General features: G+C 53.5%; 5 protein-coding genes across 5 annotated transcripts; 1 reads left to right on the top strand and 4 right to left on the bottom strand.

Moving 5' to 3' along the window:
* Window positions 1-1,221: 1,221 nt before the first annotated feature.
* JN550_006162 (uncharacterized protein) lies at window positions 1,222-5,358 on the bottom strand (the record flags this gene model as incomplete). Its single annotated transcript, XM_049317870.1, has 1 exon — window positions 1,222-5,358. One exon carries the CDS (start codon window positions 5,356-5,358, stop codon window positions 1,222-1,224), a length of 4,137 nt encoding a protein of 1,378 aa, XP_049171722.1.
* An 824-nt stretch (window positions 5,359-6,182) lies between these two features.
* JN550_006161 (uncharacterized protein) lies at window positions 6,183-9,620 on the top strand (the record flags this gene model as incomplete). Its single annotated transcript, XM_049317869.1, has 1 exon — window positions 6,183-9,620. One exon carries the CDS (start codon window positions 6,183-6,185, stop codon window positions 9,618-9,620), a length of 3,438 nt encoding a protein of 1,145 aa, XP_049171721.1.
* A 684-nt stretch (window positions 9,621-10,304) lies between these two features.
* JN550_006160 (uncharacterized protein) lies at window positions 10,305-12,196 on the bottom strand (the record flags this gene model as incomplete). The annotated part of the gene is made up of 2 exons (XM_049317868.1): window positions 10,305-11,305; window positions 11,362-12,196. 2 exons carry the CDS (start codon window positions 12,194-12,196, stop codon window positions 10,305-10,307), a joined length of 1,836 nt encoding a protein of 611 aa, XP_049171720.1.
* Window positions 12,197-13,226: 1,030 nt separating this feature from the next.
* Window positions 13,227-13,826, bottom strand: JN550_006159 (uncharacterized protein; the record flags this gene model as incomplete). The annotated part of the gene is made up of 2 exons (XM_049317867.1): window positions 13,227-13,607; window positions 13,746-13,826. 2 exons carry the CDS (start codon window positions 13,824-13,826, stop codon window positions 13,227-13,229), a joined length of 462 nt encoding a protein of 153 aa, XP_049171719.1.
* A 690-nt stretch (window positions 13,827-14,516) lies between these two features.
* Window positions 14,517-15,657, bottom strand: JN550_006158 (uncharacterized protein; the record flags this gene model as incomplete). The annotated part of the gene is made up of 3 exons (XM_049317865.1): window positions 14,517-14,893; window positions 14,950-15,513; window positions 15,567-15,657. The coding sequence occupies 3 exons, from the start codon at window positions 15,655-15,657 to the stop codon at window positions 14,517-14,519; spliced, it is 1,032 nt and encodes a 343-aa protein (XP_049171718.1).
* Window positions 15,658-16,227: the final 570 nt, after the last annotated feature.

Genomic DNA, 16,227 nt, shown 5'->3' with positions numbered 1-16,227 from the left:
GACCATGCTATTGTTGTCAAACTGAGGGGGAAAGAGCCTCGGGTTATATTTTAGGTAATAGCAATAGCGTGAAAACAGAACATAGTTCTCCCGCAGTCTAACTGCGCAAACACCATTAAGCGGCTCATATTAGGTTCAGGGTATCCGTATCGGTAGTTAGTTGGCCTATCTAGCATCACTTTAGTTGCGTTATGTGTGTAGCACATAAGAGACCCGCCGATGCAGTTCGAGCACAATGAACGTGGCATGAGGGGGTTTCGGTCAGACCAGGGTGTGATGTTTGGTTTGATTGAAGACCAAATTGGTTTGTAATTGTGATACAATATGGCTCGTAGCACCTCCCAAAGGCAAGTGTGTCGTACGATAGTTATAAGTAAACTAATTACGTTCAATTCGGTACAATCATCATCTCGTGTTTTATATCGGCTTAGCAATCCTGTACACTGGACTACGACGTACTAGTCTGTGGAAGACGATGTGTAGATTCTAATACGAAGTACTCTCATGCATGCGAGCTTTTTTAAACACCTAGGTGTAGACATCTGTGCTGTCGAAGTGCCGTACAGTCCGACTAAGACTGTGTCTACTAGATTTAGTGTTTGCACAGTACCACGCTAACAATTCACACCCCTGCATGTTACAAGTTCATCGCTCTACCGCATACTCTTGGGTTGCATGGGTTGGCGCACCGGCGCCTTAACCGCCTGTCGGCACGCTAATACTACGGGACGGCCTACGCGGCCTTCCATCCAGCCAGCCAATTCTAGGTCGTGTGGAGCTGAAAGATGGCCACAATAGTTCGAGACTACTTGTGTACATCTGCAGACCATCTCTGCTCCTATATGAGTCTAGAAAGAGTCAGCTGCTTGAGCTGAAACCTTTTATAGACCAACCAGCAGCTTTCGACATACCCTCCCCACACATTCACTGCAGCCACGACGGGTGGTTAAGCTTGTCTTGAACGTCGCTTGGCAATATTGAATCTAGACTATCCATGGTCTCAGACATGCAAAATATGTTACTATCACGATCACAGCCACCAGTGAAGTAGGTATTCTATTTTACCGCAGGTGGAAAGTGGACTCGTGTCGGCTTGATCAATGGATGTAGATACGGTAATTAGTAATTGCAGGTAGGAGGAAAGCGATGTGACCCATTGAATCTATATTAGCAATGTGCGGGAAAATGTAAACGCTTGAGACAAATGCATGGCCACAGCGTTTACTCAGCCTTCCTTCCACCGTTGATCTCGATGGGTGCCTTCATTTGCAGATACCCCTCAACAGCTGTGTACGGTCCCGGCTGAAACCGCGGTGTGGCGTCAAGTTTACCCAGTGCCAACGCCATGAATTTCTCCTCCTGGTCGTCTTGTTGTGCTACCACCTCACTTGTCTCTGGCGGTTCAGGGGCCGGCTTGCCCGGGGGATAGCCTTGTAGCCACCGCCAGTCCGCCACCTTGAGCGACGGCAGTGGAAGCGTGAAGTTCGGCACCGTCAACTGCTCCCATTTGCTCGCGTAGTCGCTGGGCAAGTCGTAATCGCTTTTGTACCCAGGCACGTCGTCGGTCACCACCAGGGGCCCAAAATGGAAGAAGGCTGTCATCTTGTCCAGGGCTGACTTCCACGTCCAGTCTGGTAGCTGTAGAGGCTGAACAGGAGCAATGCCGCCCCCCATGTAAGTATGAAGCGGCAGAAACGGGTCAACAATGCATCCATAGACGGAGCGGTTGAGATTGGCGTTGTAGGCCGCCTGGAACTGTGGCGCTGGGTCGTTGAGGTCCACATACTGGCGGGGGTCCGTGTAGAAGGCCTTGAGCTTTGGAAATGTGCTCTCATCGATCGATTTGACACGTGAGTCCTCTTTGATGTCCCCGTAGGTAGTGTATAGTGTGCTCAGGTCAAGCTCGTTTCCCAAGGGTGGATCCTGCTTCCACGGGTTCTCAAAGGCCTTGAAGTAGCCCACTAGCCCATCATACAAGCGGTTATGGTCCCCGAGTTTTAACGCGAACTGGTATTGATTTGGGTCGTCATCGGATTGTGGAAGTAAGTGGTACTTCGTTTGCGCATCCGGCTGGCCCTTGGCCGTGGACTGGTTGGCCTGCGCGTCACTGGCCATCTCCAGCGTACAACCTACGTTGACGAGGGCGAGAGGCTTGCCCACCAGCGCATTGACAAACCTACCATACGAGCTGGGTGCTGGATGGCTCTGATTAACAGAGTCGGTGCACATACTGATGAAGTGATCTAGAAACTTCTGGCCAGCCTCATCTTCGGTGAACTGGTCGATGAGCCGATCGATTTGGTACGTGTTGGGCGTGGAGGCGCCACGACCAAAGGGTTTCCACCGTTGAGATTTCGATACGGGGCGCGGATTATCGGGCGAGGCGCCGCGTGCCTCGCGGTAGAAGGTGCCGTCCTGTAAGAAGAACTGGATACCGTTGTCCACGTAGTTGACCACGATCCAGCCCCAGATGGGTGAGTCCCACGCCCGCACCGGCCGCCAGTATGCAGGCCCGGCGGCCTTGGATGCATCCTCATCCGGCTTGACGAAGACGGCGTTCAACCGAGTAGGTTGGTTAATCTGAGGTGGGATCTGGGCGAACTCGCAGACACTGGTCTTGGCGGGCTTCCGTGCGACGTTGGCGTATTCACCAAAGTTCTGTGGTGCCACATAGTCACTCAGACAAGGGTAGATAGACGGTATTATACCCGTGTCAGTTTCCCTCTCGATAGCCGGCGCGCATTGTCCAAACTTATCGACGATGTTGAGCCTCGTGAAGCAGAACTGGCCGTGCGTAGCGGGCTTGAAAGCAGAGTATCCGTTCGGAGGAACGCCTACCAGGCTTCCATATGGTGTCACATCCGACTGGATTCCGATGTAGCCTAGCTGCTTTTCCTCCAGTCCAACTGCACTACTCTCGGCCCATGCAGCCGCTATGGGCTCCGGGGATTGCCCAGGAAATCTGATATTCGGCTTCAGATGGTTTCCTTGCAGCGTAGTAGAGAGCTGATTGACGAAACCACTTAGCGGCGCCGACAGCAGCGCCAACGAAGAGACGCCCGCCTGCAAGGCATTCCTGTCCTCCAGACAGAGGTACTTATCGAGGAGGTCTGGGTTGGTACTACTGAAGAGCTGATCGATCTGGGCCTGAAGCGAGAAGGTAGGCTGAGGGAGGATAAGGATCCGGCCGGATAGCGTGCAAATATCATCTCCCACATCAGTATCCTCCCACAGAGGTGTCTTGTCCGGTTTGATACCATGACGAAACTTGGTCTGGCTCTCTATTCGCGATGTGGTCTGCTCTAGTTGCCACTTGTCGAACTCGATGTGGTGGAACTCCGCTTGCCACTCGAGAAACAGTGGGAACCACGGCTGCGTACTCGTCCAACGATCACGCCACGGTGCGCCCAAGAGGTGCTGGACATCCGGATCGCCATGGTCGTGGTAGAGCGGCCGATAGGTCTTGTACTCGTCTCCAGTCACTGACTCCCGTCTCGTGGTCTGATCCTCAAACCTGGATGGCGTGTTATCAAGGAACTCTTGAACGAGAGCCAGAGCAGTCGGCTGCAGGTCTGATGGAATACAACCAATGAAGTACTTCTTCTTGAATTCGGGATCTAAAGGTTGACCAAAGGTATCGATTTGGTAGTCCAGTCGGCACATTAGAGCTTTTAAGAAGTCTTCGGGCCAACCTGATGCCGCTCCAGCCACGAGAAGGCTAGGATCTTTCGCCAGCGTGAACTCATTCAGTGTGGCCGTCTTTGGGGTTATTGACAATTTCCCAATCTCTGTGGAAACCGCTGTTCTCTGCGTCGCTAACATTTTGTTCAAGCTTTCGTATTCCGAGGTCAGATTCCTGGCGTCCGTTTGGTAGCTGTCAACTGCTTGAGCTCTGTCCCGGTCCGTCTGATACTTCCACCATAACGAAAATAGCCCCTTCTGCGTTTTTTGAAGCGCTCGCTCGCCTGCGTTCACCAATGCCTGCGCTTGGTTTGCTAGTTTTAGGTGCAGTTGGTCCTCATCCGATGGTGTTTGGGCAGGCCTGTCCTTCTCCACAGGGAGCACGTAGAAGGCGCCACCGCCGGACGTGGCAAAATTATAGTTCTGAACCTCGTCCTCACCCGCTTGTTGGCCCGTTACACTGTCACTCTGGGCACGTAGAAGCGTCTCGATACGGAAGATATCGTTTTCCAGTTCCTCCTCGTGATTCGCGTGGATGTAGGCTAGGACGCTGTCCATGGGCGTCGTACCCACCGCAATGGGCATCTTGCACTTCAACTTCTCGGTGAAAGAGTTGGCAGGAAGGTTGCGCGGTGTATTGCTAGTGTCGTCGCCATTCTTCCAACGGCTATGCCACTCCACTTCATACATGGCGCCGTGGCAAATGGAGTGCGTGTCGGTGGTGTCGTTCAGCCAGGAATCGAGATCTGCCATGTCATGAAGGATGGCATTCAGGTCGGAAAGGCGTTTTGTTCTTTTCTCTCCCTTCAAAGTGAATGGATCATCACTGGTGTTGTCATGCCAGCCGAGGACATAATAGCTTGCAACAGCGTCCGTGAGCGCCTTGCATGACCCGTCCTTGTCCCTGTATTTAAAGGTATCTAACACAGAGAAGACATTGGAATTATGAGGCTGGTAATCAGGGAACAACTGATTTGAACTGTTGAGCAAGTTCAGGTCGATTCGGTCCTGAGCCGAGCCGGACTCGGCCCACGTTTCCGCTGATTCCTTGTACCCAATGAAGATCTCGGCTTGTTTCCCGAGGAGTTTCGGATCGGTAGTGACCGCCTTGTGAGAGGATGAGAGGATATAAGGAGATACATCGACTTGGAGGTCGACACCTTCAGCCAACTTGTCGATCTCTCTGACCCGATCGCTCTCCACGACCCAACCTTCAACTAAATCAACCAATCCCACCGCACTGACAGGCTTTATCGTACTAGCATCCAGCTTCCGGATCACGAGCCACCGGGTGGGCACCGGACGAAATTGAGGAGCTGTCGGATCGAGCGCTGTGGCTGTCGAAGACCCTCGGGAGGCCGCAGACGGGGTGGCGGCGCTGCCCGATCGATATAAGCGGGGAAGAATCCAGTGGAGGTATACACCAAGGCGCTTCTCACGAATCTTTCCTGTTCCTAGATCTGTGAGACGCATATTACGGTCATGCGGCGTTGCGTTGGCTAGGTCGACGGGATCCAGCAGGTCGTTTTGCAGCAGGTAGTCTGTGGTACGAAGAAACGTGTAATTCGGCTGGGTAATGGGTGCTATTTTGGCATCGAACTCACCACCGTCGCAGACATCCTGGTTGAAGACGAAGGCGTCCAACTTCATGGGTATGGAGACGTTGGCGTTCGCCATTATACGGCACGGGCTGGTGTAAGTGAGAGGGGACTATGTAATACGAGCTTTGTTTCCTCATCAAATCAACGCTGGCTACACTTGCTGTTCTGCATACAGTCTCGAATGAGAACTCGTAATATCGACGGGCTCGTGAGAAGTGGGATGTTATCAGTCCTCCGTGGTGTGTTGTCTTTTGCTTTCGGATTCGTCACGGTGAGCGCCCGCGGATAACCTGAGCCACCTGGTTGCAGCATTTCGAGAGCTAGAGTGATATGGTCGTAATCGACCATATTACGACCATTTCGGTCACCTGAACTGCGTCTTGAAAGCCTCTACATGGTGGCGTTCCATAGGCCAGAAGAATGTGACTAGTAACTATTGCATTGGCCCAGTGGCTGGCTGAAACGGCTGGCCCCGACACTAAATTACGCGAGATGATACCGCACTGTGTGGAGCATCCCCGGTTCTGTCTGAAAGGGTAACTACCGAGTGGAACTAGCTTGACTATACCGTCAGGTAGCTACCCGAAGTAGCAGGGGCCTGTTCTGAACTGTGGTGAAGTATATCGGCATGGTTGCGGTACACCTGGACAGTGTTTCCATTCACTCCCACGATCCAGTTGTGCCTTTAGACCGGGCGCATCTACCGGAGCTTGCGCGTCTCAGTTCGGTACGGTTTGATTTGCTCCAGCCCAGAAGGCAAGCAGTGCAAGTACCAGACCTTGCCGTAAGTCACCTGCGATGGACCCCTCGCCCCCTCTCTCTAACTAAACACACATCTCCAAGTGCCATACGCTGTATCAATCATACTGATCGGCTGCGTGTCAATCGTTGCGCATCGCCATGTTTCATTCGCCAAGATATCTGTATTTTCGCCATGTGCAACGGGCTCTGCGCAGACAAGGTGCCATCACGGCCCCGTTGGATGAAGATCTCCAGCCTGGCGAGGAGCATTTACGATCATATTTCGTCCCCGGCGTGCAAGCTGGGAAACACACCATTCAAGTATGCCAGACTGTCAGCGCGGTTGGTGAGCCACTGCAGACTTTGTCCACCCCGCAAGACTTCAACGTTCTAGCTCCCCAGTTCGTGCTCCCGGATAATGCCATTCACACCTGTTATCCACCCCAAGGTTTCAGCACCACTGCTGAAACCTTGCCACACGTCATCTTCAATGATCCTACTTTCCCTTGGGAGCGTGTAGGCAGTTGGAATGCAAAGAGGAACCCACCAGACGACTACGTCAGAAACAGAACTCCATGGGTCGCGGTACTCGTGTTCACAGAAGATGAGCTCAAACTCGCAGACGACGATCTACGTGGACCAAACAGTCTCTTTCAGGACATCCAAGGATTGAAAGACGCAGAGCAAGACTCTAACTTCGCGGTGGCATTGCCTGTCGGCCAGTTATCCAAGATTCGAGCTACGGTCAGCCCCTACACGACCGATGAGACGGATCTTACGACCGTGAATACTGTGCTAATTAAGCGTGTGCTTTTCAACGGTCTATTTTCCAAATATAACGATAAGGGGCAACCAGAAATTGGAAATCATCCATACGTATACCATCATCGGTTTCTCGCTCACAAGCGCGTTATCAACACCCAAGGAATGGCCGTAACGGGCCCTGTAACCGGTGATGACACTGGATCCTTTGGCGTCGTTGTCTCTAATCGCTCCGGCCCTTCGAACATGACCATTCCCACTGCTGTGTACGTCCACCTCGTTTCCATCGAGGGTATAGAGCAGATGACTCCATGGCCGATGGAACCTTCCACCAAGTATGTCTCGCTCGTGTCCCTCGCCAGTTGGAGCTACGTCTGCCTTCCACCGGAGACGGCCAACGTCCGTGACGAGCTCCTTCATCTAGGCGACAGTCTAGGCCCCCTTCGGCCTATTCTCTCAGCAGATACGGAAGTCAAGCTGGCGCAGAAGTTGCCGACGGGCCCACGGCTCTTGGAGAGACTGCATCAAGGTTATAGTCTTTCCAGGTACCGCACTCAGTCTGGAGAGGTGTCGTCCTGCTTCATCCGCGGGCCCTTTGTGCCAGTGGGTAAATATTGCGTCCCAAACTATTTCACCAAGACCTCAATGACCGGGCTTGACCTATCGATCCTCGATGGTGATTTGGCTACCATGGACATTTCCTACTCCGCAGCATGGCAGCTGGGGCGAACCATGGCTATTGCAGACCAGGCCTTTACCACTTGTCTATATCGTGTCCGTACGGTCATCATTCAGAGGGCCGCCGACGCTGCTCGAGACAATTACGTGATTCAGTACACCTGGCATAAGAACAAAGAGAACCTGCTTTCCAACCTCAAGAGCTCAGTAGATAGGCTCGGTTTGATGCTTGACTCCGACGGATTGCTACAGAACGGCTCTATCCGCCAGAGATGGGAAAGAACGACCACAGATTCTCTGGATTTGTCCTATCACGGTCTTATTGTCGACGGCACCATCGATCCGAATTTTGACCAGGCCGCCCGAGATGTGGCGAGCACGCCGGATCCGAAGGACCCCTCAAAGCCTTCTGATAAGCCGTACGACGAATTTAATGCACCTTTCTCAGCGGACTGGGTGGTTGTTTTGCGTTGGGTCCTCGATGCTCTCTTCTTCACAAACATACCGGCTCACTACCTTCTGTCGGATGCCAGCCACCTGCCACAGGAAAGCCTCCGATTCTTCATGGTTGATGATAACTGGATGAATGCTTTTCTAGATGGAGCTCTCAGCCTCGGTAATCACATCGACAGGACACAGGACAAAGTCCGCAACGCTATCAAGGTGGCCATAAACTGGTATTTGTCATCCTCCACCAGTGTGCACTCGTATCCGAGCCCTGTACCCAAGTACGGATGCTTCATCCGGTCGGCGGTCATCAGCCAGTTTCCAGACCTCATCGTAGAAGTGGCATCCGCGGCTGCCTCTGCCAAAGTTTCAGCAGGTGACCAAGCTCCAATCTTGTTACGTCATGAGGTATTGGACAAAGGCACGATGCTGTGCTTGTTTTCTCAGCCTCCATCCCCATCCAGCTTCTCCACGCTCACCTTCACACAACCGCCACACCAACAAAGTTTTGCTGTTGGTGAAAAGGTGACCAGCACAAAGTTGACGATCGCCGAACGCCGAGCGTACACCGTCAAGGACCCTGACGACCCAGAGCATCGGCTGCCACTGGATGAGTTCACATGGGAGAAAGGCGTCCTTCCCGCGGACGGTCGAAAGGTTGTTTATCTATGGGACGTCGTGGACCCTTCGTCTCAGACGCCAGTTGACCTCCGCAAGCTGCTGATGGAGAATTTTGCTGATGACTACCACACCCAGCTGATCAACAAGATGGCGGGTAGCCTCTATTCGGACGATACGGCAACCTCGGCATTGATGGCATGGCAGCTCAACGAACTGTCATACATGCTACCCATCCAGAGCTCTACGGGACTGCGGTCTCCAGGTCCCACCAGACCGAGAAAGCTCCCTGTGCACCGCCGAACGCCACCGCAGCCGCCGTCACCGCCGAAGAGGTCACAAAAGACAGCCGCCCGGTCTTCAGATCCTTTTGTAAGCTATGACGAGCGAAAACAGCTCGCACGCGACACAGTGGGCCCACTGCCCCCTCCAGCTGCGCGGGATCCCATGGCGCGGCGTACGATGGTCACACCTGCCCCGCGGTACCTACGGGAGCGCCATGGACGGAGAGACGGGTTGGGCGACTCCCTATTCCCTGATATTCGGTTCTTCTTCTGGTCGCTCGAGAACCCCGGCACGCCGGACGATCCAGGAAAGATCAAAATGCTCAAAGATGCGAGAGGCAAGGCGCTACCACAGAGTCTCGTGTTCAGCGTTCGCATTGCCGCCAACGCCTTCGAGGACTTCCAGATCGAGGCCATCGAGATCATTATTCCACAGGGGCCGGCGCCAAAGGCGACGAGGGCGGAAGGAAACTCGTCACCAAGCTCAGATACCACCGTGTACCCGCTTACGACCCTTTACGACGGGCCCGGCGCTGCGATGCTATCGAACCTACGCTTCAACCCCACCACCTCCTTTTCCACCACCTACGACGAGCTCATTATTCGTCTGATCCCTCGAAGCCTCAATGAATTCGTCACAGCGGACATGTGCACCGATATGTCGTTCTTGCTCTCGGGTGTCAAGGTCAATGTATCAAGTGAGGAGATTACGGTCACGCCGACTATAAACCTGTATTATCGGCGTTTTAAGAAACAGCAGCCTACACAATATCCGCCTCCATGCATGGTTTTAACACCTGTATCATGATATTTAAAATAGTTTAAAATGACAAGTCTAAGTTTGGAAAACGCTCTTGAAACTAGGTGCATCGCACCCGGTATTCTATTACTCATCGATCGAGCATGGTCGTCCTCTTTGCGCGGGTCAAACTTGCAGTGAAAGCTGAAATAGGCAATCTTGTTCAGAAAGCGGAAGTCCACCACGAATGAGACTCGTCATTGAAGCACCGCCGTTTCACCTATAGCTGAGCGGCTCTATCCCCCCAATTTGTGGAATTCCGTATGCGATTTCGGCCCTGGAACCCCTCCTTCTTTTCTCTCATTAACACTGCTCAGCATGGTAAGAAGTAGGTTATCACGGAATGGTGCTAAGGCGCCTTTGCTATCTGGTCTACAGCAAGTAGGCGGAAAGGAAGAGAAGGTGGTTAGATATTTCAAAGTAGACTTTTTGGGTGAAAAGGATAGCATGATGAAAGACGTACGGCGAGCTAAGCCCGGATTTTGGAGATTTCATAGACAAAGCCTTTCGGAGGAGTACATGAATGAGCACTGACATGGACGGGCAAGGCAGTGATGTAAGCTCTTGGACCACAGAGGCTGAATCAGTACTATCTATAGATCAACTTACAGCCTTTTCAAGACAACGCTCTACCCAAGTCTCATATGCGGGATACCCCTATCTATACCTTCTATGCTCTATTCCATATGCAAATTAAATACCAATGCCTGAGGTCCACCAATGCTTGCCGGTGTACCAGCGCGGGAATGAGTCCCGGTCCCATCGCCACCAAAAGTCTCCTGGAATGCCATACCCCAGCCACCGGACGAAAGAGAACGGGACTGGCTCCCACAGCCACAGCCCACTCCGGCCGAAATCATCCAGCAAGAACTTGCAGGTGATGTGAAGCCATATGAATACAAATGCAAGGTTGCTGATTCTCTTGACCCAGCGAGGCATCTGTTCGATGCGAGCTTTGAACAGACGCGCAAGTACCGCCTGCAACTGCGTGCCAACCCCGGACAGGAAGAAGAAGATCGGTGGGTCCCAGGGCCGGCTTTCCGGCACCGTCGTGTAGCTGCCCATCGAGTGTAAGAAACCGGACTGCACGAATGCTATGAGCGCGCCGACGATACCGGCTGCCGTGGACCCCTTCGTGAGGTACCCCTGGCGAATCAGCCACTTCGTCGGCGCGGCGAACCCGAACCTGAACGTCTGGTGCCACCAGCTGCCCCAGAATCCCGCGAGGCCGCGGTCGAGGACCTCGAGGAACGACCCCGACATGGTGGGAAGATGCCAGGGGTCCGCGCGGAAGCCGAGGACGGGCGGGGCGAGGAAGGCGAGGCACAGGGCGCCAAAGTTCCAGGCCATCTGCAGCGCCGCGATGATGCCTACGAACGAGTAGAGAGTCCGGCGGAAGGACAGCCACAGCGGGTTCATCGCCGCCAGGTGCGGCGGCAGCGGGAGGCTGTTCGGGCCGAGCACGAAATAGGGGTCCTGCAGCATGAAGGTGGCGCAGGCGTCGAGGATGATGTAGGCCGGGAGCATGGAGAGTACAAAACGCCCCAAGAAGAGTTCTCCGCGGGTTCGCACGCGCGTGTAACCCTGGCGGCTGTCGTTCCGTACGAATTCAAGGGGTAGCTGGTTGACGCTGTCCTCACTGAACCATGGTGGAGGCCGATAAGGGGGCAGCACTGGAATTGCCCAATTCCAACCTGAGCAAGGGATCAGTCGTGACAGCACAGATAGGGACGTGTCCAAGTTGACTCACCAGTCATCCTCATCGTGGTAGCAATGTCCACGGCCCAATCGAGGCGCGTAAGGAAGGGTGCGCTCTCCGGGAATTCCTGCCACTCGTATACAAATTGCTGGCTTGCGCTGGTCTCATTGACATCTCCTGGCACCTCACTATGTCCGTTGCAATTCGCTCGTTCTAATATTGCGGTATGTGGCTCCTGCATCCGCCGTTCTCCATCTTCCCCTTCCACTGCTGAGCCATTAGACATATGTCCATTGGCGGCTCTCTTTCGATCCCTCAGTCTCTGCTCGGGGCCGGCACGGGATGCATTGCCATTTGTTTCTGGAAGAGCTGTAGTAGCAGCAGGCGTGGTATGGCCATTTGCCTGTGTTGCGGGACCATTCCCGATTGCTCCATTCGTAGCGCCTGGTCTCCTTCCTACTTCTCCATTGGCACTGCTCGCACTTGATTCCCCCCGAGATCGTGTGTTCTTGAACCTCTCAACCCTCTTGGCATCCCACTGCGGCCTCGTCCAGACCAACAAGGTGAAGTTCCAGATAATCCCCCAGGAGGCCACTAGTCCCGTCCCATATGCAAATGCAAAGTTCGTACTGGAGGTAGTGCGTATCATCCACACATGGAAAGAGGTCGTGGCTGCGAGCACCAGCCACCGCGCATGGTAGAGCCAGGGGCGACGCTTGTGCGGGATCGCCAGATATAGTGCTGGTATGATGTGAATACCCAGCAATAGCAAATGGAAGAAAAGCGGCTGCTTGGTGCCTGCAGCGACGTCTGCCTTGAACTGCGCGCGGTATATGGCCCGATACTGGCTTGCCAGGTCCGTTGGCATTAGACCGGGCTCAGCCATGCCAAGTTAAGGTTCCTGTGGCCAGAAGTTTCTGCACAGACTGTGCGGTATGTAGGGAAGCCGAATCCTATGGGCAGGGAATAACTTCAAAGCAGTAAGCGATGTCTAATCATGTTAGCCTTGCATGGAAATGACAAACAAAAAGAGAAAATCGGCCACCAACAGTCGGCGGGCTGACGATAGTCGCGGTCCTTCTTTAATGACGAGATTGATACGAGTGGTTGACGATCCAGGAGACGCACAGACCATACAAAGCTGAGAGATCAGAGAGCCTACGTGTTGTTTGCACCTTTCCACAGTGATCTGGGGCAGAATAACACGCAAAAAGCCAGAGGTAACTGATTGAAGTTTCAATTGTATTACAGTGTGGTTTTGTTTGTATCATGCTGGGTGGGACGCTGTGCTTCATAATCGTTCTGCAAACACCCCATCCACGATCGTGCTGAATCGTCGAACCACCCCAGAGCTGAACGCTTAACAAGGCGGTGGCGTATCAACACTGCTTAAAGTGGATTCAGCCCTAGTTAGTAAGCTAGAGCCCAGCTTTGGGTATCGTGGAAAGATGCATGCGATTTTGGCGCAGACTGTCGGTACCAACAATTGCGAAGACTGGCTAGTCCGTCTAAAACCAGTGTTCGCATCCCACACCCAACGATGCAAGAATTGGAGCCCGTTCGTATAAGTCCGAGGTTACTTTCGTTTCCATCTTATACCTCCCCTAGTTTGCGGTCGCTAATCTGCACCGATCGACCGATCTTGCAGGGATCTAAAGGCGCTGTAACCCCGCGACTCGCACTCCGTAAACGTGGCAGGGAGCTGAGGGGCAGCGATGACTTCATGTCAGAGGGATAGATACCTAACCCGGGCCTGGTTTGCGACTAGATAACCGAGATCATGCAAGTGAATTGAGTACGGCGAAAATACAACCAAAATATTTGATAGGTACGGTGAGCTACATCATATATTGATGATGGCATCCGAAAAATCTTCCCAAGAAATCCGACATATAGTTAGAAACATCGATGGGTCCTTAACTCCATTCTCGCATACACCAGGCCAGCAGCGCAATGGAGACGTGCCATAATACCCAGACTGTGATAGTGCCCAGCAGCACGAGCGCAAACATGACCGACTTCCGGATCTCAAAGGCGTCCGACGCCTCCATCTTCATCAGCTTGCGCTGCTTCGTGTGATAGTACCAGCGCGTCTCGTCCTGGCCCGGCGGCGCCGGCCCGCCGCCGACCCAGACGTACGGTTGCGGCCGGTAGACGAGGCCGTGCAGCCAGCCCGGCAGGCCGCTCGACTGCAGCGTCCCGGCCTCATGGAAGTGCTCCCGCCGCGACTGGTAGTGATAGTCGACCAGGTAGAGCGACACCAGGAAGGTGACGAAGTTGATCGGGGTCATGATCCACTTTTGCGACGGATGGTTAGCATGCGTAGTCACACACTGCTCGGCATTGTGTTTTCAGAAGCCAGAAGCCAGAAGCTTGAGCAGAGAGGACAGTTCGACCATTTCAAGAGTTGAGGGTAAACAACAGAGCCAGCTTACATGATACACGGTTGATTGCTTGCCCTCGCCATCTTCGGCGTGTGGTGCCGTAGCGGGCTTGTGACCGGTGGATTTTGCCATGTTGATGCGCACCGAGCAACGAGGCACCGAAGCCGTCGTTGCGAAAACAGCATCAATTGAGGAGTGATTGGATTGAAAATTGTAAAGATGAGAATAGCATCTGGCTCCCAGAAATACGAGATATGACCTCAGCGAGGGATCTTCAGGCACGCATCCAATCCAATGGCGCTTTGAGACCGCCAGACGTCACACCCGGGCTTGTAGCGCAAAGTAGGCTCCGGCCGTGCCGTCGCTTCACAGGCTGACGGGCTGAACCCCCCGAGGCAAGTGGGAGCGATCCGTGGTATTGAGCAACGGGTACTAAAAGGATCTGCAGAAGGGATCGGAGATCTGGTCCATGTCGAACAGGTATTAATTCCAACTGCATTGACTTTATATAATTAAGTTCAAACCAACAATATATTATTCAAACGTGTTGCGGGCAACCGAGACGATTGTTGCATGGGTTTCGTCATCCATTCACGCGTGTTTGACATGACACATTTCTTTTTCCTCGTTGAATAGCCACGTCGGCACAGCTCGAGCACTTTGAACGAAGCCAAGTTGGCATGCAAGAATCAATTTTTGTCTACTCGCTAGGATACTCGTCCTATATCATGCACAACCAGTTGTAAGGCCTCGGTTGTTCCAAAAGCAGCCTTTTCCTTACCATGAATGCCTGCAGGGTTTATTTTGTTTCCATTTTCCGTCCTAATCAGTCCTCGTGTTTGCAATTGCGAGGACCAGGATATCCGTCGCGCCAACCTTTGTCAACTCGTCCATAACCGGTGCAATCTTCTTCTTCTCAACCATGATGCTGACAGCAACCCAGCCTTCTTCGTCCAAGGTGGTGATCGTAGGAGCTCGCTTTCCGGGGGCGATCTTGGTGGCCGAGGCAAGAGCAGATCTTTGGATGTTGTACTGGCAAAGCACGTATCTCTGAGCAGCGATCACACCGCGAATGCGAGATGCGATCAGTTCGACTAGTTCCGTGTTACGAGGCGAACGCGACTTGATCAGGATGGCGCTGGAGTCGACAACGGTGTCGATGGCCTTCAGCCCGGCCGCCTTCATCGTCTCTCCAGACTCTGTGGCTAGGTCAGCTCATACAGCCCTGGGCCTGCGAGGTGTTCTGGGTACTTACCAACGAGGTCCACAATACCATCTGCGACCCCCAGAGCGCAGGCGGCTTCGACACTACCACTAAGCTCAATGATCTTGGTTTGTATCTTGCCCTCGAGGCCGCCCTGGCTGCCAGCCTCGATCTCCAGGTTGGCAAAGTACTTCTCGGTCAAGTGAACAAAACTGGTGCCAATGGTCTTCCCAATCAGGTCCTTTGGGCTCTGGTAGGTGCCCTTCTCGGGAACCTGGACCTGCAGTTTGCAGGCGCCGAAGCCGAGCTCCATGACGGTTTCGCAGCCAGTGATGGCACTTCTTGCGCTCTCCTCCTCCGGGGTAATCTCTCCGGAGAACCTCCTCTTCTTCATGACGGAGCGTACTCCCGCATCGTGCTCCTGGACTTGGTCATATCCGGTGATACCGAGGTCTACTTGGCCCTCGCCGACGAACGTGGGGATGTCGGCGGCGGGTAGGAAGATCAGTGCGATCGGGAGGTTCTTCACCAGCGCGATGTCAAGTCGGTTCTCTCGGCGGAACTGGATGTCGGCGCCCTCGAGGAGGTTGAGCGTTGCGGAATTGAGGCGTCCCTCTAATTAATCATTAGATTGTATGAATCGGAGGCGCGGGGTTCGTCGGGCTTACTCTTGGGGACCGCGAACAAAAGTCGGCCTTCTAGGCTGTTGACGGGGTAAAGGGGGTTAGCCATGCGCTTGAGGGTATCATGCAGCTGCATGCTGCTCCAAGGAGAGGAAGGAAGGGGGAACACCAACTGGTTGACCAAATCCATGCTGCACTATGGGCGACTCGTCTCCAGACAATTTTCGGGTACAAGTGTAGTATTTATGTATCGCAAGGCGGGTAGTCGCACTGCGTAGTCTGCGCGTCTCGATAGGATGAGGGGTTGCGGTCGCTTACGGCGGCAGACAACAAGGATAGTTGCAGCGAACACGATGCCCTGGCTTTCGGAATTGGAATCTCTGACCCGTTCGTGGCAAGAGTTTGCGCGGGCTTGGATCGAGTGTTACCGTGTAGTATGCGTTGGGCACAAGTCTGCAGGTCCGCGAGGCGAGCGAGCAAGTGAGCCAGTCAACAAAAATCTGATAGAGGACCCCACGTTCCTGGATCGGAGCTCGCAATTGACTGAGTCAATTGGATGGCGGGGCAGTTTGATCTTACCTAAGCCCCCCGCGAACTTAACGTAGTAGGCCTAAACTCTACCGCTTTCCAATACTCTTCAGATTGCTATTTTTGTTTCCTTTAAGGGCCGGCTACTGCTTATTCTGCACCAAAGAGTCATGGTCGC

This window comes from Neoarthrinium moseri (genome assembly GCF_022829205.1).
Source record: "Neoarthrinium moseri strain CBS 164.80 chromosome Unknown scaffold21_Wmoseri_CBS_16480, whole genome shotgun sequence".
NCBI classification, from domain to species: Eukaryota; Fungi; Ascomycota; class Sordariomycetes; order Amphisphaeriales; family Apiosporaceae; genus Neoarthrinium; species Neoarthrinium moseri.
Note: the sequence above shows the minus strand (reverse complement) of the source record. Positions and strands in the feature narration are given on the sequence as shown.